This window comes from Budorcas taxicolor, chromosome 16 (genome assembly GCF_023091745.1).
Source record: "Budorcas taxicolor isolate Tak-1 chromosome 16, Takin1.1, whole genome shotgun sequence".
NCBI classification, from domain to species: Eukaryota; Metazoa; Chordata; class Mammalia; order Artiodactyla; family Bovidae; genus Budorcas; species Budorcas taxicolor.
Window position 1 is genome coordinate 25,304,842 of NC_068925.1, and position 27,240 is coordinate 25,332,081.

Below are 27,240 nucleotides of genomic sequence, written 5' to 3' on the forward strand. Positions count from 1 at the left end.
AAACTTTGATCTTAAATAGCTGTCCTTTGTGGTATCATTGTCATGCAGATTATGTCTTAACATTGTAAACCTGCAACATAGCTTTCTAATTATTGGTCTATGCAGGTATCTTTTAAATAAGTTAAAGGAAAAAGTTACAAACCAAAATTATACTTATACTGTCTTTTATATTTATTTATGTAGTTGCTTTTTGGAGAAGGCAATGGCACCCCACTCCAGTACTCTTGCCTGGAAAATCCCATGGATGGAAGAGCCTGGTAGGCTGCAGTCCATGGGGTCGAGAAGAGTCAGACACAACTGAGCAACTTCACTTTCACTTTCATGCATTGGAGAAGGAAATGGCAACCCACTCCAGTGTTCTTGCCTGGAGAATTGCAGGGACAGGGGAGCCTGGTGGGCTGCTGTCTAAGGGGTCACACAGAGCTGGACACGACTGAAGTGACTTAGCAGCAGCAGCATGTAGCTGCTTTTACCAGTGCTCTTTATTTCTTCACGTGCATTTTTAACATACATGAAAAAAACTTTCATTTTATTCTGAAGGATCTCCGTTAGTACTTTTTGTAAGGCATGCTTGATAGCAATGATTCTCTCATGTATCTAGAAATAGCTTAATTTCTACTTAATTTTAAATGATATTTTTGCTTGACACAGAGTTCTTTCTTGAAAATCTTTTTTTTTTTGTTTCTACATGATAAATATGGCATCCTACTGGTTTCTGGCTTTCTGAATAAGATGAACCCAAGAGATACACCAAGACACATTATAATTGAAATGGCAAAATTTAAGGATAAAAAGAGAAACCTGAAAGCAGTAAGAGAAAAAACAAGTGGTTACATATAAGAAAGACCCCATACAGCTACAGCAGATTTTTCAGCAGGAAATTTACATACCAGAAGAGAGGGGCATGACATATTCAAAGTGCTGTGAGGAGAAAGTTTCCAACCAATAATTCTCTACACAGTAAGGTTGTTATTCAGAATCCACAAAAAAACTGAGAGTTACCTATATAAGCAAAAGCTAAAGGAGTGTACCAAAATCAAAATAACCCTACAAGAGATAGTAAGGGATTTCCTTAACCTGAAAAGAAGTAGCACCAATTTATAATAAAAAATAAATAAACATTTCATTGGATAAGATAAATATATAATAAAGATGTGCATCAATCACACTAACCAAATAAACTTAGGTTTATATGCAGAACTATCCAAAAAATGACAGAATGCACATTCTTTTCAAGAGCACATGGAACATTCTCCAGAATAGATCACAAGTTAGGTCACAAAATAAGTCTCAATAAATTTAAGAAGACTGAAATTACATCAAACATCTTTTCCAACCATGATGTTATGACTAGAAATCAACCACAAGGAAAAAAAGGGAAAACTCATAAAAACATGGAGATTAAACAACACGCTATTGAATAAACAATGTTCCTCAAAGAAACCAAAGGAGAAATAAGAGGCAAGTGAGACCAGAAACATGACGTACTAAAATGTATGGCAAAGTGGTTCAGAGAGGAAAGTTCATAGCAAACAGGCATACCTCAAGAAGAAAGAAAAATCCCAAATAAGCAATCTAATTTTACACCTTAAAGAACTTGAAAAAACTCTGAGTCCAAAGTTAGTAGGAGGAAGGAAATAATAAAGATCAAAGTAAAAAGAAAAAAATAAAATCAATGACAGGTTAAAAAAATAGACAAGATCAATGAAATGGAGTTGTTTTTTGAAAAGAGAAACAAAACTGATTAAAAAAAAATATGTTAACAAGAGAAAAAAACAAGAGAGCTCAAGTAATTAACATCAAAAGTGAAAGAGAGAAAATTACAACTGAATCCACAGAAATACAAAAAAATCATAAGAGACTAGTACAATTATATGTCAACAAATTGGACAACCTAGAAAAAATGGATAAATTTCTGGAAACATACAATCTTCCAAGACTGAATCATGAACAAATAGAAAATCTGGATAGAAAACCGAAAATCTGGTTACTAAAGAGGCAATTGCTCATGCTCATTTGTGTCCAGCTCTGTGACCTTATGGCCTGTACTCTGCCAGGCTCCTCTGTCCATAGGATTTTCCAGGCAAGAATACTGGAGTGAATTGCCACTTCCTCCTCCAGGAATAAGGAGATTGGAGCACATCAAAAAACTACCAACAAACAAAAATCCAGGCCTTCATAGCTTCAGTGGCAAATTCTACAATGCATTCAAAGAAGATTAAATACCTACCCTCTTGGCTCAGTTGGTAAAGAATCCACCCGCAATGCAGGAGACCTGGGTTCAATCCCTGGGTTGGAAAGATCCCTTGAAGAAGAGGAAAGGCTACCCACTCCACTATTCTGGCCTGGAGAATTCTGTGGACCATACAGTACATGGGGTCACAAAGAGTGGGACACGACTGAGCGACTTTCACCCTTCACTTCTCAAACATAAAAATGAATGAAATACTGCCTATGACTACATAGATAGACCTTGAGATTATTATGCTCTGTGAAACAAGTCCAGTGGAGAAAGACAAATATCACATGATTTCACTCATATGTAGAACCTAAAAACAAAAAACAACCTGTAAAGCCAACGAACAAATGAAATAAAACCAAAACATACTCATAGACACAGAAAGCAGGTTAGTGGTTACCAGGAGGGAAGGGGGTGAGGGGGTTGACAAAATGGGTGAAAGGGGTCAACTCTATGATGACACATGTTAACTAGACTTGTAGTGGTGATCACTCTGTAGTGTATATAGATGAAGGACTATAATGCTTTACACCTAAAACTTATATAATTTTTTAAAAAGAGAAAATATTAGGGAAAAAAAGGTCAGTCCTGTGAGTGGCTGCTGCTGCTCCTAAGTCACTTCAGTCGTGTCCAACTCTGTGCAACCCCATAAACGGCAGCTCACCAGGCTTCCCCGTCCCTGGGATTCTCCAGGCAAGAACACTGGAGTGGGTTGCCATTTCCTTCTCCAATGCAGGAAAGTGAAAAGTGAAAGTGAAGTCACTCAGTCGTGTCCAACTCTTAGCAACCCCATGGACTGCAGCCTACCAGGCTCCTCCATCCATGGGATTTTCCAGGCAAGAGTACTGGAGTGGGTTGCCATTGCCTTCTCCTCCTGTTAGTGGAGGTTTCCAGTAAACTGCCAGAGAGGTCAAATAGTGACATTTATCTGGAGATAGGACTTTGGCGAAGTCCAAAATTATTTAACTTAGTCAAATGGCTGCTAGGCTGCTGGTTTTCATTGTAGTATGATTGCAAAGTTATTGGTTTTCATGGCTATTGCATAAATGGGGAGAAGGGGTTCAGTATATGGCAAGGTAAAGTGCCACAAAGCACACTAAGATTCAACTATTTTTCTCAAATATTTCTCAAATTATTGCAAGGTTTTGGTTAATTTCTAGAGTTCTGAAAATTTTTATTTTGACCATTTTTGCCTGTATTCTTGCTGTTCTTATAAGGGAGTGAATTTTAGAGGTCTTATACAATTATTTTGCCCTTTTTTTGGCAAAATTATTTGCCCTTGGTTTTGTTCAATTTTCTTCCTAGCTTTGTTGCATTGCACATTGATAAAGCTCCTTCTATATCTCCATCCAAATCATAGATAGCAGTGTTGATCAGGACTGGACCAGAAATGATCTGAGGCATATTCTTTAACCAATCCCTCTTTGTCTATGTCAATGACTGTGTGACAAGATTGGTTGAAAACTTCAACCAGGAGCATCACATCATTAATCCACATTTCACCATCTTGTCCTAAACTATATTATGAGCCACTGTTTGAATGTTTTGCTTTTATCAAAATGCAGTTCTCATATTGGGAAAATCCCCTGGATAAGGGAATGGCTACCCACTCCAGTATTCTGGCCGGAAAAATTCCATGGACTGAGGAGCCTGGCAGGCTACAGTCCATGGGGTCGTAAAGACTGAGCAACTTTCACTTTCTTTTATGTTTAACCCCTTACCCAGCTTTATTTTTCTCCATAGCATTTATCATCATTAATAGATATGACATACCAATTCAGTTTTTGTCTTCTACACCAGTAGAATGCATGCTTTTTAAAGCAAGGATTTATCTGTTTTGTTCTGCTAGGTTGCCTAGAAGAATTCTTGGTATGTAATACCTGGCTCAATAAATATTTGTGAATGAAATGAATGAATTATTCTATCAAGTTAATAATTTTTTAGGGAAAAATGTTATGAGTTTGACATGACTTGTTCTTTTAAAAATCCATATTGTTTCAGTGGAATCATGTTTTTCAAAATCAGACAAATCATCAACTTGCCTAGAAAACATCATCATCTTTACCAGTCTAACACTTAAAAATCTTTATAATTTGGGCTAAGTTTTGTCTCTAGATTTTGGTATCTCTCCCATTCCTCACACATTCCCAACGATATAGTTAGCAACTGTTTAATATCATATCTGAATGTTTTTTAGCACTTTGGGATATAATATTTCTAGGCTCAAGAACTGAACTGATTTAAGGTAGCTACTTTTTTTAGTACCTCCAAGGAAGAAGAGGTCATAGAAGAGTATGCTGTATTGGAACTCCAACTTTACATTAGCTACTAAGAAATTTGAAAATCATTCTCCCTGAAGAAGAAGTGAATAAAATGAGTTGAATAATTATGATTTCTCTTTGATATCAGCTGATATCACATGATTTTCACTGAAGCCTGCTGTTTTTTCATCCTTTTTAGACACAGACTTAGAAGTCCTATTTTTTTTTTTCTTTCTTTCTTAGAAATCTAATTTCACCGTGGGCTCTAGCCATTCTGCAACTACATTTAGAGTGCCTACCACTCTTTTGGTCTTGATCTTGGTAACTTTAAGCTTTGGTACATGATGCTTTAAAAATTGACACCTATTGCAGAGCATCCCCCCTCCCCATATAACCATGTTGGGGTCTTCCTTTCTTTCACTGGAGTTATGTAAATACAATTGTTAAGTGTGGAGTTTGTTTTGAGAATCTTACATCCCTCTCTTCTGAGATATACTCCCCCCTTTACAGTCTCTGTTCATAAGAGTGAAGTTATATCGTTTCCTGTGATATTTCCATAAAACCTACATTTTCTATAGTTATTAGATAATGTCTATATTAAAAAAGTACTGAGACATACCGGCTTCAAAGAAACAAACAGCCTTCATAGTGAAACTCTATTGAAAGCATTAAAAAGAATTACTTAAAATAGTTCAATAGACACAAGAATAACATTGTGTTTATTTGTTAAACAATTATTTAATTTGTTAAACAACAATCAGATTTGTTAAACAATTGTACTAAACATATTTCAAGGCTGTCTGTAATGAGTTGTGACCACCAAACTCATCAAATGACTGGCCATAGATTTTTGGCTGGGGATAGATTAAGGGTCACTGTCCCCTCCCCTTGTTTTACATATTTGATGTGTTCAGTTCAGCCTTGAGAGGTTAACTGTGAATAGCTGCAACTGAAACTAAGCAGACTGAAGTCTCAGTTGCCAGGAAACTAGGTCTGCAAGTAGACACCGCAGGCTACTGGCATATACAGAAGAGGTAACCTTAGACCATAGGAGGCAGCACAGGAAATCAGACATCACTGGACAAGTCTGACAAGGAGGGAGGGGTTGTTCCCCAAGTGTAGGGAGTGTGGCAGAGGCCGGGAGGAGGATGTGGACCCTTTCACACCTGGGCGTGTACAGCAAGGTCCCAAGCTCTCATGGAGGTTAAGGGACAGGGATAAAGCAAATAAAGGCAAGTCACATAACTGGGATAAGGAACTATGACAAAAAGTCATAAGGCATCTTCAATAAGGAAAAGTTCATGACTACCAATAGAAAAATGTTAAAATGTCATCAGGAAAAAATGAGTGAACATCAAGAAAGAACAGCTTAAGTAAAGAAAACAGAAAACAACTGAAAACCATGTGAAAGTGTTAAGTCCATGGAAGACCAATTACAGAATTAAGAGAGTGGCCTTGAGAACCATGGTAGCCTAATAAGAGATGTTTTGTTTTAAACCAATAAATTGGTAGGAATTTGTGATGTCATATAGAAAACTAAAACATTGCAAATGAGAGCATTCAAAGCTATAAATAAGCTGTTTTGATAGCTACATCTATATTTTCCTTTAAAACTACCTAGTATGTTTCATCTTCTGGGAATATTTAGAGAAAGAGCACCCCTGAGAAATAGGAGGCATAAGACATCTGAAAATGGCAAGGCATCTGAAAAGGGACACATGAGAAAGTGGTGAGACTGGAATCAGAGCTTCTGTAGATTTTTACAGAAGGGACATTGAACAGGTGTCACCAGGAGGGACTCATCAAGATGATCTTCACAAGTGAGCTTAGTCTGAATTGTGAACGAAATGGTGGATATAGATTTGAGAGGATGAACGCTTTTCAGTGGAGATGTTAGAATGAGCAAGATACTATGGTGCATTCTGGTTATCAGTCAACCAACAAAAGCTGTTGAACATATTCTAAGTGCTTGGTGCATTTTAAAAGAGAAACATTGGTGACCCGGCAGATAAAGGCTTATTCTCATGGAGTTTACAGCTGAGTGGAGACAGATAAACAATCAACATGTGTGAAAAACAATAAAACAGTTCCAGTTGTTTATGAATGGAAAGAAATTTAAAAAAAAAGAAAAGAAAATAAGATAGTGTGATAGTAACAAGCAGGCTTCAGGGATGACCTCTTTTTTTTTTTTAATCTTTCAGTTCAGTTCAGTTCAGTTGCTCAGTCATGTCCGACTCTTTGCGACCCCATGAATTGGCAGCACGCCAGGCCTCCCTGTCCATCACCAACTTCCGGAGTTCACTCAAACTCATGTGCATCGAGTCAGTGATGCCATCCAGCCATCTCATCCTCTGTCATCCCCTTCTCCTCCTGCCCCTAATCCCTCCCAGCATCAGGGTCTTTTCCAATGAGTCAACTCTTTGCATGAGGTGGCCAAAGTATTGGAGTTTCAGCTTTAGCATCAGTCCTTCCAAAGAACACCCAGGACTGATCTCCTTTAGAATGGTTTGGTTGGATCTCCTTGCAGTCCAAGGGACTCTCAAGAGTCTTCTCCAACACCACAGTTCAAAAGCATCAATTCTTCAGCGCTCAGCTTTCTTCACAGTCCAACTCTCACATCCATACATGACCACTGGAAAAACCATAGCCTTGACTAGATGGACCTTTGTTGGCAAAGTAATGTCTCTGCTTTTGAATATGCTATCTAGGTTGGTCATAACTTTCCTTCCAAGGAGTAAGCGTCTTTTAATTTCATGGCTGCAATCACCATCTGCAGTGATTTTGGATCCCCCCAAAATAAAATCTGCCACTGTTTCCACTGTTTCCCCATCTATATCCCATGAAGTGACGGGACCAGATGTCATGATCTTCGTTTTCTGAATGCTGAGCTTTAAGCCAACTTTTTCACTCTCCTCCTTCACTTTCATTAAGAGGCCTTCTAGTTCCTCTTCACTTTCTTCCATAAGGGTGGTGTGATCTGCATATCTGAGGTTATTGATATTTCTCCTGGCTAGGCGACACCATATAGCATGTGGGATCTTAGTTCCCTGACCAGGGACCAAACCCACGCCCCTGCCTTGGAAGCATGGAGTCTTAACCACTGGACCATCAGGGGAGTCGAAAGGATGCTCTTTTATAAGAAGAGTTGAGTTCAGTTCTGAGTGACACAAAATGCACAAGTCATGCAAAAGTCAAGGAAGAGTGTCCTAAGCAGAAAGAACAGGAAATGCAAAGTCACTGAGCTTAGCCTGTTGTAGGGACAGAAATGGCAGAGAGGCTGAAGCCCAGGGAATAAGGGAGGATGAAAGGAGGGGAAAGCCGAGGGCCAGGTAGGAAAAGAGAACACACTTGATTTGGTGAAGGGAATCTGGCTGAGTCGATGGAGACGGAGAATTTCAGATATGAAATGCAGGAAAAAGATTTTCTCTTTTTTTAAAAAACTTAAAACATTTTTATTTATTCTTTTGGCTGTCTCGGTCTTAGCTGCAGCACATTGTGTCACGTGGGATCTTTTGCTACAGCGTGTGGACTCTCTAGTTATGGCGCACAGACTCTCTAGCTGTGGCGCATGGGCTTATTTGCTCCATGACATATGGGATCTTAGTTTCCCAGTGATTAAACCCATGTCCCCTGCATTGGCAGGTGGATTCTTAGCCACTGGACCACCAGGGAAGTCCCCCCTTGGAGAGGATTCCTGAGCAGGGGGCTACAGTTCAGGAGGCAATGGTGCCTAGGAGAGAAATTCCTGATTTATTATCTATAGAAAGAACAACAACAAAAAGAAGAAAGGCTGGAGAAGAGACGAGAATGGGCCATAGTGGCCAAAAAAGCAAGTTCAAATCCAGGGTACACTGCTTACTACCTGTGACCTTAGGGAAGTTACTTAAGCGTTTAAAACTCTGCTTCCCCAAGTGCAATGGCAACACAGGACAGCTCCTTCCTGGGCTTGTTTTCTGAATCAAGTGAGAGGATGTCTGTAAGTGCCTAGTTTGTTTTTGGGGACTAGCACTCATTATTTGTGTCTATCTGACCCAGGGCCATTGGCGATAGGTTTTGGGCTTCCTGATAACTCAGCTGGTAAAGAATCCACCTGCAGTGCAGGAAACCTGGGTTCGATCCCTGGGTTGGGAAAATACCCTGGAGAAGGGAAAGGCTACCCACTCCAGTATTCTGGCCTGGAGAATTCCATGGACTGTGTGGTCCATGGGGTTGCAAAGAGTTGGACACGACTGAGTGACTTTCACTTTCACTTTGGATCATTTTGTGAGAAATTTCAGAAGATTCTCCATGACTTTGATGATTAAATTGGACAGTTGATGGGAGAAGGGAGAGAAGGGCAAAGGAAGAGAGAGGATAGTTGAAACCTTTTTAACCTTCCCACAGATTGGGGTGACTGTCCATTCCGTGCCGGCATCAAAGCTTGAAGTTCACTGCCGTCTGAGATGCTGGCTTCTGGGCTCCTGCAGGAGAGTGTCTTAAAACCCACTCCCAGGCTTCCTGGGCTTCTGGGATCAAAGCCAGGTCTCCCGCATTGCAGGTGAATTCCTTATCAGCTGAGCCACCAGGGAAGCCTTTGATCACCTCAGATTGTACATTTCCTGTGAATTCTCCATCACACCTGGCTGCTGGGGAGAGGAGGGTGGGGTGGAGGGAGGAGGGGTAGATGTTAGAGAGAGACACACACAGGCACAAATTTGAAGCTGAGAGGCATGCTCAGAGCCAGAGTCATCGAGGTGGAGTTGGGGCTCTGCCGGCCACCAAAATAGACTCCACTCTCAAGTTGCAGTGGAAAAAGGTGACCTGGATGTTCAGACTGAGGGCAGGAGTGGAGGGTGAGATGGTTTGGATCAAGGCCTTCCTAGGCCTGTTTCCAAACCGTACCTAGTTGGTCAAATACTTTAAGTATTCAGGGCGATTCATTTTTAGTAGTGCACCAACACCTGAGTATAAACTGAGGGATTTCATTTCGCTCGTGAATCAGACACAGGCTTTTGCTCTCATTGAATTCTGACCATGGGCAGCCTGATACCAAAAGCGGGAGGCAAGGAAAAGCATGTGCTCTGAATGCTAGAGAGAGAAAGAGGTTTCAGGCTAGTGTAAGGGCTTGTGGACTGGGATTCCTCTTGACAAGAGGAAGTTGAAAATGGGGTGCTTGAAGAGTTATGTGTTTTTACCAATCAGAGCTGCAATTATTAAAGTCTGTAAACATCTATGGAACAAGAGAATAGGAGAATGGGCACCCCTGTGAGAAGGTGGGGTCATGTGAATTGAAATAATAATGAGATATCAATTCATATCCATCAGATTGGCAGAAGTTTAAAAGGACCAAAAATGTCTATTGCTGGCAGAGCTGTGGGGAAGAAAGATAATGTTATAATTAACAGTGGAAATGTGAATTGTTACAACTGCTTTAGAAAGCAATCTGACAATGTCTACTTAATATGTGTATATATATATTCAGATAAACTATATATAACAGTATTTAATTAATTACATAGAAAACTAATTAAAATATAATTATATATTTATGTCCCCTTTGACCCAGCAACCTTACTTTGGGGAATCTTTTTTTTTTTTTTACAGAAATAGAGCAGTCAGTATATAAGAACCAATACACAATGGTGCTTCTTGCAGAATTGATTGTGATCATAGTGGAGAAACAACTAGAAACCTAGTCAGTGCCCATCAATACAGGGATGATATATTATCACACATTCACATTACAGAATGTTATCCAAATCAAAAGCAATGAGAAACAGAAGAAAAATCAAATTAAATCCCGCGATTTTCAACAGGAGCACCAAAGCCCTGGAAATAGTGTAGTTCACAAAGGAAGGCCATGAATCCCACCCAGCAGCACAAAGAACGTTAGATGCTGACATTCGAGCCTCTCTCTCTCAGTTCTTCTTGGGTTTTGTCTCGGATAAGTTTTCTTCTCCTAATGGCAAGCTGGGCATCCAGACATGTATTTTTCTCTGAACTGGTAATTCTGGGGAAACAGAGATATCCTGTTTTTCATCATCTCCATCCATCTTGGAAAAGGACTCTGATTGGTCCCACTCTTATAAACTTGTCATATACTTGTCCCGTGCAGGGTCCCATAATTTACAACTCAAACTCTGGGGAAGAAGCTGGGTTGTTTCCAAATGGGAGCATGCTAGACTGATCAAAAAAGTAACAGATGGGGACTTCCCTGGTGGTTCAGTGGCTAAGACTCTGAGCTCCCATGCAGAGGATCTGGGTTCGATCCCAGGTCACGAAACCAGATTCCACATGCTGCAACGAAGATCCTGTGTGCCGCAACCAAGATCTGGTGCAGCCAAACAAGCAAATAAATAAAATAGACAAATAAAAAGGTAACAGATGTTCACTATGATACCCACCTATCTTTTCTCTATGCATATGCATGTATTAGTAGAGTTCAGCTCATAATGCTAATAAAAATACTTGAACATGTAGTGCCTTTTCCTATACTACTGAAAACTTTTCATAACCTTCAATTCTCTATGAAATTGATTGCAAAGAGAGAAGGGGACTTACTTCACCTCTTGCCTTTCATATTTCTGCATTCTATTGGTACTGCTGTATAAAGCCAAATATTTTGGGTAAGGGGAAGACCCACATGTGAGGAAGCAGACTCTCCCACTAATTCAACAGCCCCATTCAGTGGCAAGAACAAAGGAAACTGTCAAGTTATGAATAAAAGGAGTGAAGGGAGCATTGCTTCCCACCTCTCTGTCTATTGACTTAGTTCCATACACAGAAAGGGAACAAAGGCAAGAGAATAGGTGGGCGGCAGTAGAAGCGAGAGACTAAGATGGATCAATTGAGATATGGAATCAAGGAGCCAACTCATTATTTCAACCATAAACTTGTCCACCAATGTTTCTTGAACACCTGATATGTATCTGGCACTTTGCTAGGTACATAAACATAGGCCCTGTCCTTGGAGGAGAGGCAGAGGACAGGTAGAAGACAAATGATTACAAATGTGATGAGGACCACTTCCAAGAGGTTCTTAGACCTACAGGCTGGACCAAAGGAGGGGCAGATCTAACTTAGCTGGGAAATCAGGGGAGGCTTCCTTGAGGAAGTGTCCTTTACACTGACAGCTGAAAGGTAAATGAGTGGGCTACACAGAGATTTAGTCAGGAAAAGGTCCTGCAAAGACCCCACAGCAGAGAAGGCATGGTGTGCTCACAGGACCTAGAGAAGGCTGACTCAGTTTCATCCAGAGGGAAAAGATGGTGGAACCAGATGGGTCTGGGCCAGTGACCAGAGCATGCAGAGCATTGGAGGAGATGTGCAGGATTAGAGACTGTATGCTAAGGGCAGTGGAAAGCCACTCTTGGGCTTTGGCGAGAGGAAGGATATGATTAAAAATGAGTTGTTAGAAGATCCCTTGATTTGTGGAATAGAGAGCAGACTGGAGGGGGACAAGGATGGCTGCAGGAAGGCCAGTAGGAGGCTCCATAATAGTTTAGGGGAGGATGGATGCGGGCTGGACTGAGGTGGGGGTCAGGCTAAACAGGCTGTGGTGCCTTTACCAAGAACCTCGGAGGCAAAAGAGTTTGTGAAGATAAATGATGAGCTCAGTGTGGGATGTGTCGTGTGTGAGGTACAAGTGAGACAAACAAGTAGGGAGTTTGAGTAGGGGGGGCTCCATATACACAGAAGAGTCAGGGAGTTATTCATATGAACTCAATGCCAAGCCAACGTTTTAGGAGCACTTGCCCCTGAATTAGGTGGAGAACTGTCAACCATTCACCCTCTTCCATGTGGGAAAGAAGAGTCAACCTGTGTGTGTAACCTGTGCAGGCCAGCTTCATCTTTGTATTCATTTTCTGCTCACATGGTTTCCCATTTAGTGATATCAGGGAGCATCTGAAATGTTTTAAGGAATTAAAAAATATTTCTTTATGGTTGCGCTGGATCTTCATTGCTGCGTGCAGCCTTTCTCTAGTTGCAGCCAACACGGGCTACTCTCTGCTGTGGGGCTTGGGCTTCTCATTTTAGTGGCTTCTCTTGTCTCAGAGCACAGTCGTCAGTAGTTGCGGCACGTGGGCTCAGTAGTTGTGGTGAATGGGCTTAGTTGCCCCGGGGGCATGTGGGATCTTCCCGGAGCAGGGATCCAACCCACGTTCCCTGCATTGGCAGGTGGATTTTCAACCACTGGACTATCAAAGAGGTTTAAATGTTAGTGTTCTTGAAGGAAAACTTCTTCCCTTTGTGGATTCTGAAAAAAAAAAAAGAAAAACACAACGAACAAACAACACAGTGGGGCCCATCAAGGGAAGAACTATGCTCTAATGTGGCAGTTGGTTCTGGAATGGTTTCTTCTCCATCACCAAGAGACCTCATATAGTCTGAGTGTTGGGATTTCTCACTTTGCTGGTAAAGCACTGTTAAGGCTAACAACTAAATGAACAATAAGATAAACCTCCTGAAGATTAAATCCCTGGTGGCGGTGGACAGGGAGCACACAGTCGTGTTCAACTCTTTGCTACCCCATAGACTGTAGCCTACCAGGCTCCTCTGACCATGGGATTTTCCAAGCAAGTATACTGGAGTGACTTGCCATGCCTTCCTCCAGGAGGTCTTCCTGACCGAGGGATCGAACCCACATCTCCTGCATCTCCTGCATTAGTAGGCAGATTCTTTACCATTGAGCCACCTGGGAAGTCAACACTAATTGTATTCTATTCTCTACAAAATGAGGGTACTGAAATACAATTATGTTACAAACCTTGCCTTCCCCAACAGGCTCATGGCCACCCCAAATGATCAAATTGGGCTTTTGTAAATACTTCTGTTTTGAACCCATCAGCTTATTCATCTGAGTCTGATTACAAACAGACAGTGAGCCCTGAGTTCAAAAGTATAAATTCAAGCACAACTGATCACTTGGAAGAGACATGAAAATTTTGTCAGCATCTCCCAAGGGAGGAAGCAGCCACACAAGAAAATGCAAACCATAAAGCTGAATGTTAAATTCTCATCAAGCACCCCATCTTCGAATTTGTGATTGAATGTGATTATACAGTATGTGTTCTAACAGGGACTGTTTAAATGAAGTCACTGAGTATCCTGCCTACTCTATCTTCTAAACTTCTTGAATTCATCCTCTCTCCCCACCTTTACCTCCATCTACACTTCAGGCCACCCCTATTTCTCTCAGGAACAAAGTTTCCGTAATCAGGCTGAGGTAGGTGGATAGTGGTTAGCAGGAAGATCCCATTTCCACTGGGGTCTTTGTGACCCTGGACTTGCCTTTCTACTTCTTTATGATTCTGATTCTCTTTTAAGACCCATGAAGAGAGTATTATAGTCACTTTTTAATACCCAAGATTCAGATAAAAGAACCTGAAATAACTAGAATACAGCTATACTGCTCTATCTCTGGGATTCAAAAGTGAAAGGTTATCTTTTTTTGTGTGTATTTCAGTTGGGCATTGAAATCCTATAAAACTATTTGGTGCTGATGGGGGAAAATGAATGGCAGAGCTCTGGGGTTTGAAGTACCCATCTTTGCTTCGTTCTTACTATTTAGAGAACTTGTAGACAGAGGACAGCCCCTAGAAGAACTCTAAAATGCCATTTGTAGAGATGTGGATGGACCTAGTGTCTGTCATACAGAGTGAAGTAAGTCAGAAAGAGAAAAGCAGATCTCTAATATTAATGCATATAGGGATCTAGAAAACTGGTATAGATGAACCAATTTCTAGGGCAGGAATAGAGATGCAGACATAGAGAAAGGACATGTAGACACAGGGGGAGAAGGGAAGGGCGAGATGAGTTGAGAGATTAGGGCTGACATATGTACACTGCCCTGTGTAAAATAGATAGCTAGTGGGAAGGTGCTATATAGCACATGGAGCTCAGCCTGGTACTCTGTGATGTCCTAGAGCAGGTGGGGTGGGGTAGGGTGTATACATGTATACCTGTAGATGGTTTACTTTGTTGTACAGCAGAAACTAACACAAAATTGTAAAGCAATCATATGCCAATAAAAATTAAAAAAAAAATCCATTCTGCAATTTCCCTCTTTAGTTTCCTGCAAGGAGCCCATGCCCAGTGCTCTCACGCTCCTCCCTCTGTTCCACTAAGGCCTGAGCCCTTGTCTGCTTGTCATGCTCACAATATCCTTCTGTCCTCCCCCTGCAAAGGCTCTTTGCCCTCAGATTGGTGCACAATGAAAAGGATCAGATACATGAATTTACAGTAAGATGCCTCATCTCCAAAGAGGAAAATCCTCCAAGAGTAGGATTTCAGCTACCTTGAGGAGAGGGGGAGAAAAACAATATGAACCTAGGGTCTTCCAAACACCTCTAATCACAATTTAGTGGTGTGATCACCAATCTGTTCTTGTTTAACAGTGTTCCTGTGACAATCCCTGTGTTAGACACAGTTCTACACTCTAGCCCCTCGCCTGAAACTGATGCACATTCAGATGGAGGGCAGAGAGTTTTTCCTCTGAATAAACCATTTCCCCTAAAGAAATTGGCCAAGGGGCATAGCTCTGGCTGATGAGTCAGAAAATGTAGCCTTTGCTCCCTGCAACACCATTTCCTAACCATGTAACCTTAGACAAGCCACTTAACCTCTCTGAGGGGCAACTGCCTAAACTCACATGAGGAGGGATAATAATACCTCCTCTTCATTCTTACAATGGGTTATTTTAAAAAATAAGTAAAATAATAAATGTGAGCTGGCCTTGAGATCTGTAAAATGTAAGGTATTAGAACTGAAGGCTGACAACTTCCCTCACCCCATCTGGTGATTTCAAAGACATCCTACAAGATCTTTCCATATTGTCCGCAATATGGAAGGAAGCAGCTGCTGGTCCAAGCCAATTTTAGAAACCTGCATTTTTGCAAAAGGAAGAGTCAGCTCTCATCACAGCAATGTTGCTGGCAAAGGACGAGCGCTACTAGACGACGATGCAGAGATGGCCCAGCAGGTGTCAGTAGAGAACCAACTTTTGGTAAGAAGCGGGCTCATTGAGGGGATGAGGTGATGCAGGGACTTGAGCTGTAATAGGACTGGCAGGATTCCACCCTTAAATTCAGAGCTGTCTCAATTCTGGAAGAGCAGAACTGGCACCACTGAGATGGGGACAGCCCTTGGGCTCTGTCTACATTAAACTGAGAATCCTTTCCCTTCAGAGGATTCTTTCTCACTCCTGCCTCTTAATCTGGGAGTAATTAAGTCCCTCTGTTCTTAGAACCCATTCTATAACTTGGGAATATTATCTCAAAGGAAAGGAAAGCTTCGTTTGTCTAGATAAATGTTCTTCTGGGAATGCCTTTTCTCTCTCCCTCTCAACACCAGAGTTGTCTTTTAACATACAATTTTCACCTACACCTGCTTCTCCTACCTTAACATTCAACTCACTCCCTAGATGTCAAATCTCAGCTATTCAGATTCAATAACTCAAGCAGCAAATCCAGCTTCTACAAGGCAAGTGACTAATATGTGGAGAAGAAGTGAGACTGGTTCCGGCTACCACACAGAAACTTGTTGAATGAAGTACTAAATTGTTTCCATGTTAAGATGATCTCTGTTAACTTACTCTTACGAGGATATGACTTCACTGCACATATATGTGAGTCTATGTTATAAATGCCACGTGGAAATGGGTTCTATCATTATGCCTTATGAGGTCTGAGGTCTTTCTTGGCTGAGTGTGGAGAAATGACTTGGAGAGACAGAGATACTGCGTTTTACAACAGCAGAAAGCTCCAAACTGCCTGGAGAAAACCACAAACTGCCTGTCCTGCCCTTCTCCCCAGTCTCTAAGATCCCCAGTGATTTGTGTGTGTGTGTGTGTGTGTGTGTGTGTGTGTAAGAAAGAGAGAGGGAGAGAAAGAGAGAAAGAGGGAGAGGGGAAGTACATGTATGTGAAGTGGTATATCTTATTCATGGGATAAAAGAAATATGTGAGAAACTCTATGAGAAGAAAAGCTAAGTGAGACCAGACCCAAAAGGCTGTCTGCAGCTCCAAAACCAGTCCTGTTGGCAAGAGGTCAGGGCAGGGCTATGGCCACATAAAGAGATGGCCACCTGTGAGTCTGCCTCACCTGGGAAATGAGAAAAGGAATAAATCAAGTGGCTATGGACTTTGTGGTCCTAACACATTGTTAATCACCTTTCCTAACCCCTATCAAAGTCTAACTATCTTTTAAAACTCAGGAACTATATTAACTTCTGGAATATTAAGGTCTCCAGAACAAGGGCATTATGGCCTATTTAGAATAATTCAAGGGATGTGTGTGTGTCTAGAGTCCTAAACTCTAGTACATAGTATCCGTAAGGAACAGAAGGCCCGCACCCACTTCTAAATGCAAGCACTGGCCCAGCAGTCTGTAAATCTCGGGCTGGCAGAATGACAGGCAGAATATACTCAGATTCCTACATTGCTGCAAACCTCTCACATCCTGCGAACTGGGTAAGCTAAGTTTTCTTCTTATTTTGACTGTGAATATTTAATTATTTCCATCCTTTCCTTTGTTTGAAAAAGTATTTAAAATTAAGATTGTGTGTAAAGGGGTCCCAAATCCACAGAGCAATTAACTTGTGCGTTATTCTGCTCAGAATCCAAAAGCAAGAACAAAAGCAGAAAGCACATCTGGACAGCTGAAGCCCTTGAAGAGTTATGTTATGTAATAAGCAAAGCTCAACATTTACTCTCCTTGAGTTTTTATGCTCAGTGGGTGTGTATCTGTGTCCCCAAGTTTAGGACAATAATTTGCATTGGTGGTTTAAGGATGGAGACTTGGAATACACACAACCAGAGGGCAATGGGACCCATCTCCTGCTTCAGTCAATGCATAAACCTCTGATTTAGACGGGAAGGGTCGTATGCATTAAAGACAGCTCTTGGAATTGATTCGATGCCATTGTGGCATCTCCCCCTCTAGCGTCCCTCCTCCCTGTCCCCCACCACCCAAAGTTGTTAAACCTTTTAGTATAAACCACTACCGCTGTTGCTCTACTGTCAATTGCAGTTTGCCCAGTGTAGCTATGCAAACGTCTTTCGTCTGAGCTTCCTCAAAAGACAGCGCTGCCAAATTTAAGCTCAAGTTAATTTGGTTCAGTCTGGCCCTCTTCACTTCTGCTAGAACCCGGAATCCGTGGCTACCAGGCCCCCGGAGCCCTCGCCTCTGCCCCCAGGGCCTCGGCCTGTCTCAATTGCTCTGGACCGGTTCATTTCGCCACAGCCCGGAGCCGCTCGGAAAGCAAAGATTAAAGGGGAAAGTCGCAGCTGTATATTTATATTTTCATTGCTAGAAGGGAATTGATTTCCGCGCATTTATTTTGGTAGTTGTAATACACAAGGGCGGATTTGCGTCACCCGAGCAACTTGTCGGTGGAGATAAAGTTGCACAAATATTGAAAGGGGAAGTGCTAGGAGTCATTATAGAGTTTTTCTCCGGAAGAAATAAGGATTTCTGCAGTATCCTAAAATACTAAGGCCGCTTCTATTTTGAGCCCAATCTCGCAGGCACATCCGCTCATTTAGCCGGAGTTTGAGCCCATCAAAAAACAGGAGATGACCTGAACTCTGGCGAGTCCAGGGTTTCCTGCTGGCTTTCTTGGTTCTGAGAGGGTGGAGGGAGTAGGGAGGAGGAGGAGATTCTGAGCACTCAAAAGAGGGCGAGGGGCTCGCAGAGTCGGAGCCTGGGCCAAAGGCATGTGGAGGGGAGGCAGAAAGGGGTTCCAAAGGTTTCCTTTTTCGCGTTTCCCTCCGGGAGCTCCTGGTGGGTCTGAGAGGCGCTGATGCGGTTGCAATGAAACCGAGAGTAATGAAGGGCACGCTGGTCCGGTTGCAATTTTCAATCAGGCCGTGCGGGTTTGGCGGACAGAGAGAAGTGGGAGGCAGGGTTAGGAGTCTGCGGGGAAAATGCGCGCTGTGGCCCCATCCTCGCCCCTTCTGCTCCGGGCCTTGAAATGCTGCAGATGCGGGTAGTGGGCTCCGCTGGAAACCCGCAGAGCCCACGTTCCGCCCCGCATGCATCCCGCGCGGGTTCCCGAGGGTCGCTTCGCATTTGCGGGCGGACTGCCTGGGGTGAGGCCTAAATGCTCCTCTTTTCGAACTGTGAGTTTGTGCTTAGGCCGTGGCTTCAGTGCTTGCAGCGGAATTGGAAGTGACACCAGAAAAAAAGGGAGGAAGAGAGGGCTCCAGGCCGCCCCTACACACGCTGGCGCTAGTGTCTTTCTCCGAGGGCAGCGAAGTTATACAGAGGCCGCGCCCTCCCTCTAGAGTCTCCCCGGAATCCTCGGCGTATTCCTGCGAAGCCTGCACTGGAGCCCTTTAAGGAGGGTCCAACATCTCAAGTGGCTTTATACTCGTCTACCTCTTCGTCTCTGGCTAGAAACTAAAGGGCTGGTCTTCCTGCATTTCTCTTGCCCCAGGTGCCCATGACCTTAGCAGATCACCCCACTCCTACCCCCTTTCAGTCTCTGGACATAAGATCTCTTTCCCGGCTCCACGGAGCAGGGCAAGAAACCCTCTTGAGTAAGAGAGGGAGGGAGAGACAGAGGACAGAGAGAGACAGTAGCTGGTTGGGGAGAGGGGCGGGGCGGTGTTGTTCTCAAAGCTGACTGGTCACAAGTAATTGATTAGTGATTGTTACATTCCTGGAGAGAGCCAAAAGCTTAAAATGACAGCATCTGCAACCAGTGACCAGAAACCACTAGCCCAAACCCCGAACTCGAGATAGGCATGGCAAATTCAGTTGTCTTCCTGGGTTTCTTTGGTAAAGACCTGTTAGTACTGAAGTGAAATTTTAAAATGCCACAGAAACTTTATGGCAACGATACTGAAAGTTTGGGCAGGAAAATGCCACAGAAGCGCGGAAGTTCTATTAGAAGATGCCTGTTAGGACAATCGAAAACAAAAGATTTCGTGGCTTCATTATTAATATCATTTTATTTTCTTCCTGAAAATGTGCAAGAACTCATGTGGGTGGCCTGTGGTTTATTTGGGAGAGGGGTGGGGAAATCCATTCTGACTCTAATTTAAAAGAGAACGAATTCTTAAAATAGAGATGTTGATGTTGCAGAAAACCCCCACTACACCGACTCTGTGCTCCAAAGACCCCAAGTGCGAATAGAAGCGTCCGCTCCCACTGCAGCTTTTCCTGCGACCAGGCCTAAGGGGTTCCCTGGGGAAACAGTCGCAGCAATGAAAGCAGCATTTAACCCCAAGGAAATCGACTCTTGTGGGCACTTGCAAAACAACGGACGCCACGTGATCGGGGATGTGGCGGAGGAGGGAGGGTGACATTTCCTACAAGGTGCAGCAGAGGAGGGGACGCGCGTGCCGCGCTCCCAGGTTTCGGACGGCGGCCTGTTTTGTTGTCCCTGAGGCTCGAGGGGTGGGGAGGGGAGAAGGTTTGGCTGCTTCCAAGGGAGGCGTTCGGAGACATCGGTTTTATTTTGTTTGAAAAGTTACTCGTTCAAGTTGTCAGTGTGTGACAGCTCAGAATAAAGCTCATTTGCGAGCGTCCCTCCTCTCTTCCCTGAGGATCTCCGCGGCCGGGAAGCAGACGACGTGCTCATTTGCGGGGGGCGGGGGAAGGGGGTGCTCAGTGCCTCTGCACTCGCGCGCGATAGCCCAGGGCAGGGCCGCGTGTGGGCCGGGACCTACGAAAGACTGAGCTTGGTAGAGGACACCTACTCTCGGGGATAGAGGCCGACTGGAGAAAAATCGGGCCGAGAGAAGTAAAGAGAGGAGGGAACCTTGGGCTCCGTCAGAGTTCTAGCAGGCCGGCTTTGTACCCTCGAAAATAGGCAGGAGCACCAGTTTCCTTGAGAGAGCGCTCCAGGAGCGCTGTGGCCAACTTTCCGCGCCAGGTGCTGATTCGGAGCCGTAGAAGTTAGTGGGAGGTTAGGACTCCCTGGAGCAGCAGTTCGGCCCCCTGCTCTTTGCAGAGTGCGCGCCTAACGCAGCTCAGCCCACGCGGCAGCAGCAAACAGTTTGGCGTGGCCGGGGCGTGGCCGAGAGGACGAGACACGCCCCCTTTCCCAGTTCCCCTCCGTTTCCCACTCCCCATTGGTTGCCAGCGTGGCCAATGAGCGCTCGGATCGAGGTCCTACCCCGGGTCTGACTCGAAAGCTCCTGCCAAAACTTTGGGAGTTTTTAGAGAGGAGTTTTTTTTTCCCCCCTCTCTTATTTTTTTTTTTTTCAAACTAACGGATTATTATTGTTGTTGTTTTAAATTTAGCTCTTAAGGCTTAGCTGTTTGGGTGTTTCTTTCGGTGCCCGATTCCCGTCTCCCCGGCTTCCCTGGCGTTCGTGCAGTCGCGGCCCCCGCCCGCCTAGCCGCTCCAGCGCCCCTGGTTCGCCTTCCAGCCCGCGGGGAGCGCGGGCGCCGCGCCGCCTTTAAAGTGAGGCCAGGGGCAGAGGCTGTGGCCGGCCGGCCGGGATCCGGCCCTCGCCTCCTCCCTCCGTGGCGCTAGGGCTCCCTGGCCTGTTTGCAGTTCGGACGGAGACGAGTAAGCGGAGCGTCCCCGGAGGGGCTGCTGCCTTCCCCCGGATTTAGCGTTCCTCTCCCCGCGCACCCACCCATCTACCCGGCCGAGCCAGGCCGCGGCGGCCTCTCGGCGCACCCCGCCAGAATGTTCGCCGCCGGGCTGGCTCCCTTCTACGCGTCCAACTTCAGCCTGTGGTCGGCCGCCTATTGCTCCTCTGCCGGCCCTGGCGGCTGCTCCTTCCCTCTGGACCCCGCTGCCGTCAAGAAACCCTCCTTCTGCATCGCGGACATCCTGCACGCGGGTGTTGGGGAGCCCGGGGCGACCCCGGAGGGTCTGGCGGGGGCCTCGGCTGCTGCCCTCACCGCGCACTTGGGATCGACTCACCCGCACGCCTCTTTCCAAGCTGCCGCCAGATCCCCGCTTCGACCCACCCCGGTGGTGGCGCCCTCCGAAGTCCCTGCTGGCTTCCCTCAGCGACTGTCCCCGCTCTCAGCCGCCTACCACCACCATCACCCACAGCAACAACAGCAGCAGCAACAACCGCAGCAGCAACAGCCTCCGCCTCCACCCCGGGCTGGCGCCTTGCAGCCCCCGGCCTCTGGGTCGCGGGTGGTCCCTAACCCCCACCATAGCGGCTCCGCCCCGGCCCCCTCCAGCAAGGACCTCAAGTTTGGAATTGACCGCATTTTGTCTGCAGAATTTGACCCCAAAGTCAAGGAAGGCAACACACTGAGAGGTAGGTCTTGGGAGAGAGGCTGCAGGCCTCTGATCAGGGAACTGACGCACTCGCGGATCCCTGGGGCCGTTTGGGATGCCTTTGAGTGTTTTTAGGATTAAGAACAAGTTGGTAGAATGAGGGAAAAGGAAATGAATTGTAAGGAGACTGTGAAGCATTAGGTTTGAAACTCACTTGCTCTACGTTTTTTTTAAAAAAAAAAATAAAAAATAAAAACCACGAAGAACCCAGGGATGCTTTAAAAACACAGTCACAGAATCAATATTGATAAAAATTGTTGGAGTAAATATTTGCTCAAAGGATTATCATATGTGTGTCTCTTTAATCACATATCTGGAGAGAGAACTACATTATTGGAGAGGAAAAGCCCTTTTGGGGAACAGTTTTGCTTCCTTTGGTCTGATTTCTGGTGCAATTCCACCCAAGAACTGTAGATGAACAATACTGACTGAACTCCCAAGAGGAGAGAGCAGAGGGCTTCTTTGAGGGGGGACGGTTTAGTTCTATGGAATTCTTGGAAGACACCTGAAGGTGTCTTGTTTAGGCCTCTTTGCCAAAAGCCCTCCCTAGTTACACGCATGGATGTGGACCTACAGGGCACACACAGGAACATTTCGTGCCCTGCCCTTTGGCCAGTGTACGGAGAGAGGCGTCTCGAGGACTGGAGACAGAGGTCTCTCACGACTTCGCTCCAGGAAAGCGGAATGGAGGGGGTGTTGGGGGGCAGAGAGAAGCAAATTCCAGAGAGTGTGAGTGTGGGTCTGTGGAGGGATAACACCCCTTCTTTTCCCTTGTCCCCAGATCTCACGTCGCTGCTCACCGGCGGGCGGCCCGCGGGGGTGCATCTTTCCGGCCTGCAGCCCTCCGCCGGCCAGTTCTTCGCGTCTCTAGATCCCATTAATGAGGCCTCTGCCATCCTGAGTCCCTTAAGTTCGAACCCGAGAAATTCAGTTCAACATCAGTTTCAAGACACATTTCCAGGTACGGAAACCCTCCCAAGCGCCCGCCTCACGCTTAGGTCGACGCCCACACCTCCTGGAGTTTCACGTGCACGCTGCGGTTTAGGAATCCTGGAGTTGACGGAGTTGACTCGGGAGGCTACCGCGTCCGGAGAGAAAGCGACAGATTTCCCAGGAAGCTAGCTCAGTCTTTTGTAGCCTGGGGGATGGGGGAGCTTGGGGAGTCAAGAAAGTGTGTGGGGGGCAGGTGGGGTGATGGGGAAAGGGCTTTCCCTAGTCATTTCTCCCTAGAGGGTGGTTTCAAAGTGCAGCAAGTGGTGTTGCTTGTTAACATACACACATTTTGGAATGACCTCAAACACTTTTGCGCACCTGGGCACGGATGCGAGTGCACAGACACACACGAGTAGAGAATCGAGGCTGTCATCTTTGGATCCTTTAGGCCCAAGGGTTATTTTCGCCCACTCTGAGAATGACTGATGGTCACGCATTCGGTTTATGTCTTTCCTTTGGAATTAACCGACGAAGCCCCGGGCTTGTCCACTCCACACTCCCGTTAGGCCTTCCGCCTATGGTCTTATGAGCCCTAAGTTTCCTCTTTAGAGAGGCCATTCCGTGCCTGCGTGAAAGGGCTTTCAGAGCCGACTGTTGAGGCAAAACAATTTCAAGCATCGTGTGAGCCCCAGGCGCGCAGGCCGCGACAGAGCACTAACTGGGCCCTTCTGTCTCTCTCCTGTTCCGGCTCCCCTCTGCTCGCAGGTCCCTACGCCGTGCTCACGAAGGACACCATGCCTCAGACGTACAAGAGAAAGCGCTCGTGGTCTCGGGCAGTCTTCTCTAACCTGCAGAGAAAAGGTCTGGAGAAAAGGTTTGAGATTCAGAAGTACGTGACCAAGCCGGACCGAAAGCAGCTGGCCGCGATGCTGGGTCTCACGGATGCGCAGGTAAGCCCGCTCCGGCCCCGCCGCACAGCCCTTTGGTGGGGCAGCAGCTCCCGGCCTAGCCTCAAGACCCCTCCGCCCGGCCTGACTCTCCTTTTGCGGTGGAAACACTAAATCTTGAATTTCACGAGGCTTCGTGGACTTCTCAACTTGAGAGGGAGAGAGGAAGAGGGTAGGGGGAGAAGGGCAGAAAGAATAGCCCACCCTAAAGATATATGTCACAAGCTGCCGCATGTTTACTTTGGCCAACAAGGGAAAGCCTGTTGCTGAGAAAGCAAATAGGCCTCCGGAGATAATAACTATGTACTCCAGTGTGGCGCAGTTGGCTGTAGGGGGCAGTTTCAGAAGAGATAAAAATCCAACGTCAAGAGATTGTTGTTGTTTTTTCCCCTCCTCTTATCCTCCCTCCTCCTCCTTCTGCTACTGCTGGATTGTGAAATCCCCAGTTGTGAGGAAGTGAAAACATCATTTCAAACGGAATTACTTAGCCCCAGTAGGGTGAGAAGTCCACTTGGAGCGGCCACAGTCAGTCCCATTTTCTAATGGCCTGATGGGAGGGGGCCAGTGAGGAAGAGAAAGAAAAAAAAAGATTTTCTTAGAGCGCCCAAGAGCATTACACCAGGTTCTGCCTGCTTGAGTTTTTTTGTTCGTTTGTTTGTTTGGTTTGTTTTTTAAGAAAAATTTTCAAATAGCAAATCTATTGTGCCTGAATTCAATTTTTTCCTTTTCTCAAGTTCAAGACCTGGATTTTTATTTTTTAAGTTTTGAAAATAAAGAGTCACAGTTCTTCCTTACCTCACAGCAGTAGCCCTTGCTTCCTGGGTGCTGAATATTCTGAACAGGGCAGAAGCCAAAGGCATTTTTTCACAGCTCCCTTAGCCCACCCCCTCCTTCTGTCCTTCATTACACAACTCCCTTCCCCAGCACACACACTGGAGGAGCCCAGCCGTTTTCCACCAGCTGTGGATGTTATTTTTAAAAGGGAAGCTGGGACTTGTGTGAAAGCATTGGGTCCCCCAGGGGATTATATATTTATATAGATTCTCCGAACCATCCCTACCCCCTTCCTCCACGTTGCACAGGTTTAATGCCAGAGTTTTCTGAGCCCTCAGAAGGATTAGTTTATCTCAGGCAGGGGCAGGGTCCTTATCAGTCTCTGAGTACACACACACCAAGAAAATGCTCTTTTACTGAAGGTCCATTGGTGCTCCCATGCCACTAGGATTAACTCTTTGAATCCCCTTCCCCTTGTTTCTCAGGGTTCCTCCTTAAAAAGAAATACTTTTGTACTGACTTGCCTTCTGTAATGGCGGTAGAGGATCGCAGACTTAGCAAGGATTCTTAACAGTGGGCCACCAAACCCTTGAAATTGTGTGCAAAATCTTGGGTATATGTGCATTTTTCTGTGCCAGGGGTCCATAGATTAATCAGATTCGTGGCAGGGGGTGGTCCTGGCTCACAGGGGGTTAAGAAGCATCGACTTAGAGTATTGATGCCCCTAGTTTGAGGGCAAGGTGCAAGGACTTGCTTTTCCAACAAGCATCCAGGTGACTTCAGGCTACAGGTCGGAGGGCCACATTTTGAGAAACAGCCCTAAGCCAAGATCCCTGGTGGTCCCCGTGGTTTCCCTCGGCTGCCTCTGGGTCCCTGCTCCTAACCCAGTACCTGGCCTGTGGTAGAGGTGCTGGGGACTATCAGTGATGCTTTCCCGCCTTTGGGAGAGGGTCTGGGATGCGCGAGAGTCGGATTGGAGCGAGCCTGCCTCTCATCTCCATGTCCCTTTTTGTCTCCCGGTGCGGCGCGGCGCGGCGCGGCGCAGGTGAAAGTGTGGTTCCAGAACCGGCGGATGAAGTGGCGGCACTCCAAGGAGGCTCAGGCCCAGAAGGACAAAGACAAGGAGGCGGGCGAGAAGCCGTCGGGCGGAGCCCCGGCCGCTGACGGCGAGCCGGAGGAGCAGAGCCCTAGCCGCTCCGAGGGCGAGGCGGAGAGCGAGAGCAGCGACCCCGAGTCACTGGACATGGCCCCCAGCGACACGGAGCGGACTGAAGGGGCCGAGCGGTCTCTGCACCAAACGACGGTCATCAAGGCCTCAGCGGCAGGCGCCCTCCTGGCCGCCAGCAGCGGAGGCAGTGGAGGCAGTGGCGGCGGCGGCGGCGGCGGCGGCGGCTTCAACTTCGGCGGCCTGAGTAGCGGCAGCACCACCAGCGCCGGGAGCTCCGGCAGTCACAGCAGCGGCGGCGCCTCAGAGCTGCTCCCCGCACCCCAGCCCGCCCTCAGCAGCGCCCCCAAAAGCCCCGAGCCCGTCCCAGCGCCCCTCGGCGGCCTCTAGACTGGACGAGATTGGAGAAGCCCTGCGTGCAGACCCCCAGCCTTCCAGTGTGGCCTGGATTCTGTGCCTACTCTCCAGTGGCGGCGGGGCCCCGGGGTTCCAGACGCAGCGGCGGAATTTCGCGCATCGCCGCCCTGGTCCGGTGCAGCCCACCCGGCACAGAGCCGAGGGGAGTTAGAGTGCCCCCCCCCCCCCCCCCGGCCCACCCCCAACCGCCACCGCCAAGCTCCCAGCGCCAGACGAACACTCCTGCCCGGATACAAGCAGCTCACACTGTGAGGTGTTGGACTAAACAGTTTTCCCCGCACTAGGGGTCACGGTGCAAAGACGTGATGCACTTAGGATACCACAAACTTGTAAATAAAATGTTTACTCTGGTTTGTAAAGGCCACTTGGCTTGCTGGGGCGAGGCGGTCCTTAGGGTCTGGGATCTCCGACCTGGACTTTAGCCCCAGGCACTGCGGGGTGCAGCCGCTGGAGGTGGGGGACTAGAGCTTGGGGGGAGCATACTGCAACCCTGGAGCCAAGGTTCCATCAGTCCATAGCCCACGACAGCTGCCATGATCCAGCGATCCATGCACCAGAGTCTGACCTGGGAGCCCTGTCGGCCACAGACTCAGGCCTGTCCCGCAGACGGCTTCACCAGCAGTGTGTGCACCAGCTTTCCACAGCAGCTGTAAGCAGAGTGTAAGCAGGGTTGGTGGAGAAGAGGGTAGTGGGGGACAAGGTTAACCTCTCCAGCGCTGGTACTGGAGTCTAGAGAGGCAATTCCAGGGCAAACCCACCCCTTGCTTGTGGATGGAGTAGGGGGACTGGGCAGGTTCGCAGTGTCCAGAGAAAAGGACCACACACTATCCGCCAGTGGTTAGGGCTGGAAGACTGAGCCTGTGATGATTTTAAAGCTGCCAAAGTATTGCATGGCAGAATGGTGGTTTGTTCAAGGTCACTTCCCTGTCCCAGATTGAGGAGCCCAAACCAGAACTTGGACCTTCTGGCTCACATTTGGTCAGTGAAGGGCCTGAAACACTGCACACCATCTGTACCTCCCCCATCAGCATGTGCGCACATACACACACACCCACACCCACACACAGGATCTTCCAATAGATGGGTCACTGCAGGCGACCATCACCAAGCTGAGGTGGGATGAAAGGCAGTTTTCCCCTCATACTGTAAATGGAATATAGCAAATTTATTTTTGCCTCCACGTTGCTTCTGGGATGGGCCATTCAATTTTTTCCTCTCTTTTTTTTGAAACCTTGAAGAGTCAAATCTCTCTCCAAGACAGCCACACCC

The 27,240-nt window shown here is 46.4% G+C and overlaps 1 protein-coding gene across 1 annotated transcript; it reads left to right on the top strand.

The window, feature by feature from the left end:
• Positions 1-20,653: 20,653 nt before the first annotated feature.
• Positions 20,654-26,137, top strand: HLX (H2.0 like homeobox). Its single transcript, XM_052653864.1, has 4 exons — positions 20,654-21,715; positions 22,517-22,696; positions 23,434-23,618; positions 25,435-26,137. The coding sequence occupies exons 1-4, from the start codon at positions 21,124-21,126 to the stop codon at positions 25,942-25,944; spliced, it is 1,467 nt and encodes a 488-aa protein (XP_052509824.1). The 5' UTR covers positions 20,654-21,123; the 3' UTR covers positions 25,945-26,137.
• Positions 26,138-27,240: the final 1,103 nt, after the last annotated feature.

What these genes read in the sequence shown, in the direction of transcription:
- HLX (XM_052653864.1), top strand. Translation starts at nt 21,124, where the DNA reads ATGTTCGCCGCCGGGCTGGCTCCCTTCTACGCGTCCAACTTCAGCCTG. An exon ending in GGAAGGCAACACACTGAGAG is followed by an intron (nt 21,716 to 22,516) that starts GTAGGTCTTGGG and finishes CCTTGTCCCCAG; the next exon opens with ATCTCACGTCGCTGCTCACC. An exon ending in TGGGTCTCACGGATGCGCAG is followed by an intron (nt 23,619 to 25,434) that starts GTAAGCCCGCTC and finishes GGCGCGGCGCAG; the next exon opens with GTGAAAGTGTGGTTCCAGAA.